At 29.0% G+C, this 12,104-nt stretch overlaps 1 protein-coding gene across 1 annotated transcript; it reads right to left on the minus strand.

The window, feature by feature from the left end:
- Nucleotides 1–5,483: 5,483 nt before the first annotated feature.
- On the minus strand, nt 5,484–6,426 carry LOC105457416. The gene is made up of 2 exons (XM_011702068.1): nt 6,209–6,426; nt 5,484–6,033 (listed from the first exon to the last, which is right to left on the minus strand). The coding sequence occupies exons 1-2, from the start codon at nt 6,400–6,402 to the stop codon at nt 5,484–5,486; spliced, it is 744 nt and encodes a 247-aa protein (XP_011700370.1). The 5' UTR covers nt 6,403–6,426.
- Nucleotides 6,427–12,104: the final 5,678 nt, after the last annotated feature.

Here is a 12,104-nt window from a genome sequence, read left to right on the forward strand (position 1 = left end):
TGTCTTTACCTTGCTAAGCGTGCGAATTACCATAAATTGCAGTTGGAACGATAAATCTTTTTCTATACGCTTTCAATCGTAGCTCAAAAGGTTTTGTATTATTTGTTCCTGTAATCCGAAGGGGGCGAGCTACTTATTTTGTGTGAGCTACAGAACTTTTATACCAATGAAATGTTTACGTCAGGTGATAGGTTACGATTGCTGTACGATCCGAAAAAAGGTAATTTTTTTAATTTTTTGTCGTTTTTACTACAAAAAAATAGCTCGCCCCTTTACATTTTATGTCTATTTCAATCCTGTAAAAGCGATTTTAATTCCGTTCAGTATTTTCGAAGTTATCATTCCAACTGCAATTGTTGGTAATTTCTGACCTTTCAGCATCCTTTTAAGAAATGAAGCCAAGTTTTTGAGTCAAATGAATTATGATTTACTTATTGAATTATTTGTTTAGACATTCGCCACGCATTATTAATCTATAATAAAAGTATAGTAATAAATGTCATTAATTCTTGGATATTTTTCAATTTTTAAATAAAATGGCAATCGTTCATAAAATAAAAAGCAATCTGCTTTAAATATATTATTTGTTTGATTGTTTAAATATAGTAAAGTCTGACCTAAAAAAACGTGGCCTTCCTATTCTTATTGTATAACATTTTACTTCTCTAGCAGCTGCTTGTAAATCTTGAAAGAAGCGTGCACGTGAAACGTAGGATAGACGAACTTTAAAGAAGTCTTCAAGAGCCAATTAAATCGTTATTTGCAAATTAAGTTTCGTAATTATGAGTGGGCTTCGGGAAGTAGTCCCGACATAGAAGGGTTGGTTGGTTAGTTGGTTGGTGGTTGGCGATTGCAACCGACGTAACTCGAACAACTTCGCAACTTCTCAGTCGCTTTTGTACAACTTTTCTTAGTTAAGGTCGCGATTATATAAATTTTTTATCATAGCCAAGTATTTGCGACAGACGTATGTAATTGTATATAATCGCAATTTCTATATAGAGAATTTAAAAAATTTATAAAATTATACTAGTGACTATCGTGTACACATAATTTTAAGATAAATTATATTTGAAATATTGAAATTACGAGTTGCTGCTAGAAAAATCGTTTTTATTTATTTTTTATTATAATTATATACGTTATGTAATATACGTGTTTAACCCGTAAAGGCTATATGTCTTTTTTGAATGGTTTTGTTTAATACGAAGTTTTAAAAACAATTACGTTCTTTTTTCGAAAATTTAATATTACCAATCGATTGGTCAGAAAATTTTACATTGAGAAACACACATTTTGTTTTAATTTTTCTTTTTATTTTCAAAAGATATAAAACTTTTGGTGCGAATTCGCACCCAGGTTAATTGTAACGAAATTTTAAAATTGTATGTATGTATTTTGTGCCATGCAAAATCGAAATTTGAACGTCTTTCCTAAGAGCATCAGTTCTAATCATGCTCATTAGTGACGTGATAAAATTTATCGCCACAAATGTTTTTAATCCGTTAGAAATAAATTCGATTAATCATATAAGTTTCAGCACGTGATATATCTACGAAAATTCTACTTACAAAGGAGACGTGATATAATGTTTAAAAAATCTATTTTCCATGCATTTCTGGGATATAAAACTATTATTACTATTACATGTGGGTCACAAACAACTTTTTGCAGATAACGAGGCTAAAAATCGGACTTTTTTAACGTCCTCCTTTGTGTTGAATTTAACACATTTCACATGTTCCAAATGATTTACTTAATTTTTTGTCTTAATTTAACGTAAGATGAATATATTAGAAAATAATATAAATATTATAAAAAAATATGTAACACTGATTTGTAAGCTACTTTGACTACAATTTGTAAGCAAACTGTGAAAGCATATTTTTTCAATAAAATTAACATTTATGATGTTAAATTAACACGTATTTTATTCATTTATATTAAAATATATGTTTTAAAACACATTACTTTTATGTTATTTGTTCATTAACTCATAAATTGTGTTATTTTTATATTAAAAAATGTTGGATATCAATTTAACACTAAATAACATAACCACATTATGTTAAATTAATCCTCGAATATGTTAAAAGTGTTAGCACAAAATTTTAACAAAAACTTGAGTGGACCGTTTCTAACACAAACGCAAAATGTTTTTTACTGTGTAATTTAGTCTTTCGGAAACTAATATCCAAATTATTATCCAAATTATTATTGAGTAATTAAAATGACAGAATTTTAGTAATAACTTTAGTAGTAATTTTAGTAGCAATTGTTTTGAACAATTTGAACATTGTATTACTCGAGATATTTATAGCGCTAAAATTACACATTACGTAAGATTACATAAAAGAACGCCTATAGAACTATATGGTGTATCCGCTACTCATTGATAAAGCACTCGTGGGCAGACGAGAGACTAGAGTGGGCCAAACTAAACAAAAAAGTCCTATACCATTTTGCGATCTTCGCAATAGTTTTTGAGATATTAATTTATAAAGATCGCCGAATCTGAACGCGCGGCGAGATACGCCCGCCCGCCGCGGACCGCGGTCGCCTAGCGCGCGGCGCGTGTTGGGAGTAATTGATTGTCTAGCGCGCGGCTATGGATTATCCCCTGCACCTTGCGCCGTGTGCTAGGCGATCGCGTAGTGGCATATCTAAATCAATTACCCCCACCACGCGCCGCGCGCTAGGCGATTGCGGTCCACGGCGGGCGAGCGTATCTCGCCGCGCATTCAGATTCGGCGATCTTTATAAATTAATATCTCGATAATTATTGCGAAGATCGCAAAATGATAGAGAACTTTTTTTATTCAGTTTGGCCCACTCTATCTGCTCACGAGCGCTTTACTATTGAGTAGCGGTCACCCTGTATAAATGCAAAAGATACTCAACTACTTACTATATTATTTTAAATAATTTCGTATTAATAAAACAAATAATATTATATACTTGTAAAAAATGCGACATTAATCATTAAACGTGTATGTTCGTTCAACTGTTATAGTTTATTTGAGACATTAAGAATGCTGATGTTGTTTTCAGAAGTTTATTTCAGATTCGGCGTTCAAAAAACTACGGGAAATACTAGTCTTGATATGATGTCTTTTTTTTATTGAAATGTATTATTGAATATTTAAATAGTAAGATTTAAATGCTTGATTAATTAAATGTTAGAATAGATTTGAATATTATAACTTTCAGAAATTGGCAAAATATAATTTGGTTTAATATAAATAATTATTCTACATCAATTAATGCAAATGATAAAACTGACAGACAAGAAGAATGCAAATCAAATATGAACCATTATGATCAATATTTATGCAAAGCAAGCTATTTACGTTAAAGAAACGTCCAACAAACACATTTTTATTATGCATAAAACGTTAAATGAAGAATATTAACGTTAAAAGCAGATATGTTCATTAAATTGTCGAAATGCCTTGCATAAAAACAATTTTTAACTAATAAAAAAATAGATGTTATAAAAATTTTACTATACAAAAATGTTTATAATTCATTAAATTTAACAAACGCATCGAATTTTAAAAGCTCATAGTTCCCTTATATGTTTATTATACAATTTTTAACATTTATTAAACGTATTTTGATTGTCACTGTGTTGCTTGGGACTTGGGATATGTCTAGATTAATAGTGATTTAAATATATTATCCACCACACTCTTTAAAAAATGCTTTTTAAAAATGCGTCGATTTTGTTTATTCCACAAATTATCATTTGAAATAATAAAAATATAATATTTATAAACATATTTCGTCAATAGCTTTTTAATTGTACAATTCGAATATACTGTATAATTCCTTTTATAAATTTACATAATGTACTTTACATAAGATAAGAAAATACATACTAACAAAATACATAAATACATAAATAAATAAATACATAAATATATAAATACATAAATAAATACAGTACATAATACATACTAGATATATAAATTCATCTAAGGGTTTTTATACAAAATATAACAAAATATCTAATTTTACTAAACTATAAGAATCCTTAACTGTAGATAATTTTGTCACATTATGTTTTGCAATAAAACATTCCTTTCTGATAGATAATAGTATGAATAAACAAATTTTTTAATTATGTTCCAATAACACTAATATTTATATAATATTATCAGATTATTATTACTATATTCATGTAATATTATTAGAACATAAATATTCAAATTATCCAAATAATTAAAATATCCGAATTTAAATAAAATTCAATATTTTAAATAATTTGAATACTATATTACTCGGATATTTATACCTTTAATATAAATACGTATTACGTAAGTGCATAATGAAAAGTAACGGTTATCAAAATGCAAAAAGATTTCAATTATTTGCAATGTTATATGTATATTAATATATGTAAGTAATTATATATCATAACAAATAATTGTTTAAATGTTTATAGAAAAGTTGATATTTTCGTCGTCAAATGCATATGTTTGTTAATCAATTACAGATTTAGAACATCAAGACTACTATACTAATGTTGTTATCAAAAATTTATTAAAATTTATTAAAAATTTACTAAAATCCAGAACTCTGCTGTAAACATATCTAACGAAATAGAGTATCTATGTGAATAAGATATAACTAATAGATTAATAAGATAATAACGTAAATTTGTGCACAGTTTTTCAATCGAGAACATAATTTTATATGTTATTTCATAGTACATGATGTTATTTTATAAACGTATTTAAATTAGTTCTGTGATCACATTTTAATATTGTACGTATTTGTTTGCGCTATTTCCTCAAATATTTCTTTCAATTTTCACAGTTTTTTCATCATTTTCCTTGATTATCTAAAAATCTTGACAAGCAAAACGGTTACGAATTCGGATTCAGTAACACAGAATTAATCAATAAGAAACACTTACTTTAGTTTGAATATATTTTTAAAAATATTTTTGTCGTCCTGTAATGCAATAATAAAATAGAATGTAAATTTGTGAAATTAGAACGACACAATTCAAATCGAGTATATTATTTTATGAACAGTCCGACACAAAAACTGATTATTATTAAATATTTTAAATATCGAATCTCTAGACTCAATGAAATATCACGAATGCTTATTGTAAGTAAATAAATATAAAAATTTACGTAAATCAAATGCACATCTTGAGTATTTAAATTACAAATATTTATGATAATAAATTTCCATTATCGAACCTTTATTTCGATTAATTGTAAGTAGGAATATTTAACTCAATTAATTATGGCATTTATAAAATATATATTTTAATTTCAAAGTCAATTATTTTATACTTCTTATAATAAACAAATTCTAAATATCCGATTTCATACATGTTTGCTGTGTATGCATGTATTTGATCATTTGATAAAAGATAAAGTATATGTATAAATTTAACATTGTAAATGCTCTTGATTTCTTACTGGTTGCGGATCTGATGAAAAAATGCGCCCGCGTTACTTTCTTCAGTGATTGACTGATTCATTGTTACGTTTGTGTAATTTTCCCCAGTATTTTCTTGAGATTTTTTCGTTTATGCCGTGTTTGAGCAAGTGATTTGTAAAGGAATCTACTTTAACCATGTTATATATTTTACAGCAAATCTTGCATTTAATCTCACGATTTGATATGCTCAATGTGAAATGTTGTGATACCCACATATGTTCTATTTTTTTTCCTATTTCTTTCATTATTTGTGGGTGTACAGATATTATGTGTTGCTCTAAATTGTATTCATTATATCCATTCGAAAGCACTTTGTTACAAAGCTTACATGTTGGAGTATACCTTTCTTCTTCTGTAAAATATTGCCAAATCAAGTTGCTTCGATCGACGTCTTCATCATGATATATTCCATGTTCACGAAATAAGTGTTCTCTCGTGAGTAAATAACTATCAGTATCACGATCACAAATATTGCATTTTCTGCTATCGTTTTGTCCAACTCTAGTGCAATATTTCCATATCCAACTTTCTTGCATATTCTTCTCCTGTGGTGTTACGTCCGCACCGTATCTTAAATTACATACATATTTTAAATATCATAAGTATTTTATTATAAAATATTTTATAACTTTATGATAAACGAATTCTAAATATTTTATTTTTTACATGCTTGTTGTATATGTGCGTGCGTGCGTGCGTATGTGCAATCTGCAGAAAGATAAAACATAAATATTCATAAATTTACATTTTTAAATCCTTCGAGTTTTCTGGATCTTTCAAATATGTAGAAGTATGATGACAAGATGCATCGACGTTATTTTCTTCCGTTAATGATTGATTTATTGTTACGTTTATGTTATTTCCCACAGTATTTTCTTCAAGTTTTTCTTCTATGCCATGTCTAAGCAAGTGTCTCACTAAGCTGTCTACTTTAAACATGCTATGCCTACTACTGCAAATCTTGCATTTAATTATTTGACTTGCTGTGCCAAATTCAAAATGTTGTGATACCATATGTGATACATATGTTCTACTTCTTTTCGTATTTCTTTCATTATTTGCGGATGTGCAGATATCAAGTGTTTTTCTAAATTATATTCTTTATATCCATATAAAAGTACTTTATCACAGAGCTTACATATTGGAGCATATCTTTCTTTTTCTGTAAAATGTCGCCGTACCAAGTTGCTTCGGTCAACGTCTTCGTCATGAAATATTCCATGTTCACGATATAAGTGTACTTTCATGTATAAATCATGTGTATTAACACAGTGACAAATATTGCATTCGCGCTTATGCCCTACTTTAGTACAATATTTCCGTATCCAATTTTCTTCCTTATTCGTCTGCTCTGTCATTATTCGTCCGCACAGTACCTTAGAAAGTATATTACTAAATAGCCATAACGTATGTGTCAAGACGAAATGTTTGAGAAAGGTCGATGCGTAACGCGTGAATCTTTATTCGAATGTTATTGTTGATACATACTTTGGGAATTACATAGTCGAATCTCGATAACACCATGCTCGATAACTCGAATCTCAAGAGACTAGAAAAATTATTCGAGTTATAGAGTTTTCGACTTATCGAAATTCGAGTAAAAGAGGGTTAACATGTGAAAATTCGATTTACGGAGGCTTTATATGAGAGTTTATAATTTTCCAATTATAACGACTTTTAAAGGAAGAAAATCAATATTTAACTGATTATTTATTGCATACATATGATAAATGTAACCATAAAACAAAATACCAAGCTATTACTCACGGTTACACATAGCTACAACTTCGAATTATAGAGGTAGCGACAATGGAAGTTTGACTTATAGAGGTAAACTTCGACTTGTAGAGGTCTGGCTACTTTAAATTCAAGTTACAGAGGTAAAATGTATATCTAAATGCCTGACAAATAATTCGAGTTAAGGTAGGTTTTATTTCGATTTATAGAGATTTTCCGCAGTGAAGCGGAAGGGGATGAACAAAATTTTCGTCTTATAGAGGTTTTCGAGTTGTAGAGGTTCGAGTTATCGAGGTTCGACTGTATTTCCTTTTCCTCTCTTTTTGAAATTCAAAGGAAATGCAACTAGCAAAGCATCACGTCATGTCTAATTTTTAATTTCTATTAAAAGAAGAATAGATGTTAACAAAAATTAAACAAATTTTAACTTAGATAAAGTTAATAAGTTAAAATTAGAAATATATTTTACAAAATAATTAATTGAAGTTAAAAGTTAACTCATATGAAATTAATTAAATTAAGTTAAAAGTTATTAGTTTTTCGATCTTACTTAATTTTTAACTAATCAGGAGACACGATAGTGTCTCTCGTTAATTATTCAATTTTGATAACTGTTATTATATAGATATAAATAACTGAACTTTTTTGAATAACCGTATTTCTCGCTTGTTGAATTTGGTCGTGAAATTCCATTAGTAACCAATTTTTCGTCAATACTTACTCGATCAGAAAAATATAAATAAAAAATATAAATTCACAATAGGCAGACAACAAAATTCGTTCATTCATTGAAACCAAAGTAATTTATTGAAATAATAAAAAAGATAATTGATAAAATTAATAAAAACATTTTAATAAAGTCAACAAAAGATAAGTGCAGAAAGCAGTATAGATATTGAATATTATAAATTTATAATAGAGTCATTAAAATTTGATTAAATCTTATATATAGATGTTTTCATTATTATAAGATATTATTTTAAGATATCAATATTTTAACTTCTAGTAATATCAAGTTTTTTCATTAAATATCTGTTTATTTTAATATTTTTAATCATATTATTATTTTTCTTCGATCTTTTTACTTTATTGAAACTTATTTGGTTGTTCAACTTTTTTTACGAAGAATAGATTTAAATTAATGATAATATTGTAATTTTATATTAAGTATATTTCTAGTGCACGTAAATCTTTATAAAAGTCTTAATAAGTAAATCTTTATAAATTATAAGATTTACACTATAATATATGAAAGCACCAAAATTCGCTTTGTACCGTGTTGGCATTTATGATCTTAATTATTTTATAAAAGTGTTATAGTTAGTGCCAATATAACTTTTTAATATATATTCTCAGAAACGATCGTCAAATTTCATTAATAACCAATTTCGTTCGTAATAAATAGACTTGATGAAGGAAAGTAAATATTGGCTCAACAGATAAATTATAGAGTTTGTTTACGTGCTAGAACTTAAGAAATACATAAATTTGTGCGTCAAGAAAAAGTTAAACAACTTGAAAAAATTAATAGAAGTTAAAAAATAAGAAAGAAGAATCTGACGAAAAGATTGAAAAGATGGAATATTTAAATGTAGGAAGAAATTAATAGTAATACGCATGTACACATCTGTTAGAAAAGAAGAAAATAGGAAAAAATGAGAAAAATAAGATATTAGAAATATATGCGCGTAACGATATTTGCGAAATTCAATTTCCCGAACTATTTATTATTTTTCGTATCTTGTAACAGAAAAATGAAATTTCCTGTGAAGATATCGCTAGTTATTGTTATATTGGCGGTTGTAAATCACTTGAAACTTGTTAAAGTACACAGAGAAAAGCTATCGCAGCTGAAATCATAACCGCTCCGGATGAGAATAGATCTTCCGAAGTTTCTTCAAGTCCGGAAGAGCAACGAAGAGATAGGCACAATAACTGTCTGCCAAGTTGCTTATCGTACAGAGATATAATTTTATTGATAATTGTTAATTGTTATTAATACGATAATTGTTACAAATAGATAATAAGATGTAAGATATCCAAATAGAGCTTAAGCTAAGCTGGAAGCATGAGCTTAAAGGAAGCTCACATGAGCTTTCTGTGTTGTTATTATTAATTTATATACTTTTCCTTTATCTTTACGTTCAAACGTAATTACCTTGCAAATTAGCACATAAATCTGTTTGCATTTTATATTTGCAGTTTCGTATATTTTCGTATATGTTATTTTATTTTGTCAAGCATATCAAGTTGTTATGTAAATAATTAAACCATTTTAAACAGGCGTAATTTGTTCGAATGTATATATAGTCATGAGATTCCGTCAATAACCAGTTTTTTGTTAATATGTATTTATGAGATTAATAACCAGTTTTTTTACTATGTTTAATAAATCGGAGAGATAAATAGCAGATTCGCAACAGATAAACTGCAGAGTTTGTTTATTTACTAAAACCAAACGGTTTCGAAATAACAATACAATTTTAACAACATTACAAAAAATTTATAAAAATTCGATACAATTAACAAAAGATACATAGAAAGCTAATTGAGAAGAATTTCAAATATTTATAAAAGGAAAAACTAAAATTTAAGATAATTAGAAGAAAATACAATTTAGAAAAAAGATACATAACAGGCAACTTTTGAATTTTTACATTCCAATCTTTTTTATTATTTAAAGAATTAAAGAATTGGGTTTCGCAGTACCATTTAAAAAAGAAATTGCTCGTGAATATTTTACTGATAATCATGATTGACGGCCATTATAATTCCACCCCGATCCTGTCAAGAGGAGACATCGATAAATAAAACATCGATGAATGACACATCGAGAGATGCGCAGGCTTTTTACTTTTCAACCGTTTTGGTATGGCCAGTATTTTAGTTTTTCCGACCAGAAATGTTCTTACTTGTCTTGTGGGTCAGAGGAAGGATCAACGTGGAATATGTCGCGATATCATTAATTATAGTGTCAGGTAATCGATACTTTATAAAATTATATATTTATTTTTGTCTTACACACACGGTGTTTGGTAATATGGTAAACAAAATAGTACTGATTTTCAATACAGTAAAACAGTAAAAAATTGCATAAATTTTTTTTTATTAATATTTAATTACGCGTCACGTATTTTTCATTGCATTTTTTAACAATAAATATTTAAGTACCAAGATTCGCTTCAGATCGCATTTGGCATTATTAAAAATTTATTTATAGTTTATACTTTCGTGATTTCGATTAAGTTTCATATTAATGTTTTTTTAATAATAAATATTAATAATCTCATACTCTCAAGTAAAAATTTTGTTAAGATATAAAATATAAAATTTGTCACAAAATAGTTTTAATTATAAACATTAAAAACTATTTACGTTCCAATATCTTCAGCTGAGAACATTATTTGAATTCACAATGAATTAAAATTAGTCACAAAATAATTTTAATTATAAAACTTGAAAACTGTTTATGTTCCAACATCTTTAGCAGAGAAAATTATTTGAATTCTCGATGAGGGATAGCTCTACGTGTGCCAGATGTGCCCGCTGTTGAACACTTTTCAAGTTAAATACAATCCTAACAACGTCAGGACATTTTATAACGCAAGCTTAATTTAAATAATAATAAAAAAGTCGAAAAAAGCGAAGTTTCTTCTTTCTGAGTCTGATAAACTCTTTGCAGTTTTCTTGTTATCTTCCTTCTTGCAAACTGTTTCCAACATTTCCGCGAAAGATAGTGAACTCGGAGGATGCGTAACTTACTGATACATTATCCTTGTTTAGTTGAATTTAATCCGCAGGAAAACCGACTGAAAATTGCTCGAAGAACCTTTTCACGTTTTCACGATAGCGGTAATTCAAAGATCATAACAATAGCCTACACATTCTGAAATGTCGATCGTACATCCTACGAATTAAGAAGTAACTACTGGGGAGAAAAACCTCAGTTTTACTAAAAACACGTAGCAATTCCTGTGCGTCGAAACGCCCAGCTATCGAGAAACTCTCAAGGAAGTATGAAGCCGCTCGGGATTTTTTTATTTTACTTCCCTTTTTTTTCCTATCAAGTACTCTAACTATTTGCGTATTCACGTGCAAGAAGTTTCTATAGTTTGACGAAGTTTGTAACGATTTCAAATGAACGCACGAAGGAATGGGAGCGATTCTACGCTGTGGGGCTGGCTGCGGACGGTAGATCTTTGGAAAACTCCCGCTAGTTACGACAGTTTGTTGGCGCGCAACTTCCCTACTAATATCGACAAGGTTGCGTCCGAGGGAGTTGGTAACTTTAGTGTAACTTTCCACCGTCCGTTGCCACCCACTCACTTGTTGCCCCCCTTGTGTGCACGCGGGGGCAGGGTAAGAGAGTGCGATGGGCGAGCTATCATTAGCTCGGCATAATGCGACTATGCGGTTGCCTTTTGTGCTCGCTCTCCGCTCTCGTGCCGCGCGCGCACACAGTTTCGCCGATTCTCTCTCAAAGGAAAACAAGATCATGAACTCTCCCGTATATTTCGCTGTTGCGAAATGACATAACTCTTCTTGTCGGGCTGCGCCAGTGAATATCCGGACGCCAGTCAACAGTCTCTAAATACCTGTCCCTCTATGCTTATATTAACCCCGTTGTACTCTTGATACCTAAAACTGGATTGGCTCTCAAAAATGTTTGTACAAAATCTAGTATCAATTATTATACACACGGTTATTTCGTCCGTTTTAATATCCTTCTTCTATTAATTGTACATAGCGTATTTCCCACATAAAGTTACAATTCTTCAAAGAATTGAAGTTTAATTGTGATGAAAAATTGAATTCTTTAATAATGTTATTATAATTTTGTCTTACATTTGAGAATAAAGAATTTCGCGATATTAGGCAAGGAGAGAAAAAGAGAGAAAGATAAG

This window comes from Wasmannia auropunctata, unplaced genomic scaffold (genome assembly GCF_000956235.1).
Source record: "Wasmannia auropunctata unplaced genomic scaffold, wasmannia.A_1.0 LD335236.1, whole genome shotgun sequence".
Classification (NCBI taxonomy): domain Eukaryota; kingdom Metazoa; phylum Arthropoda; class Insecta; order Hymenoptera; family Formicidae; genus Wasmannia; species Wasmannia auropunctata.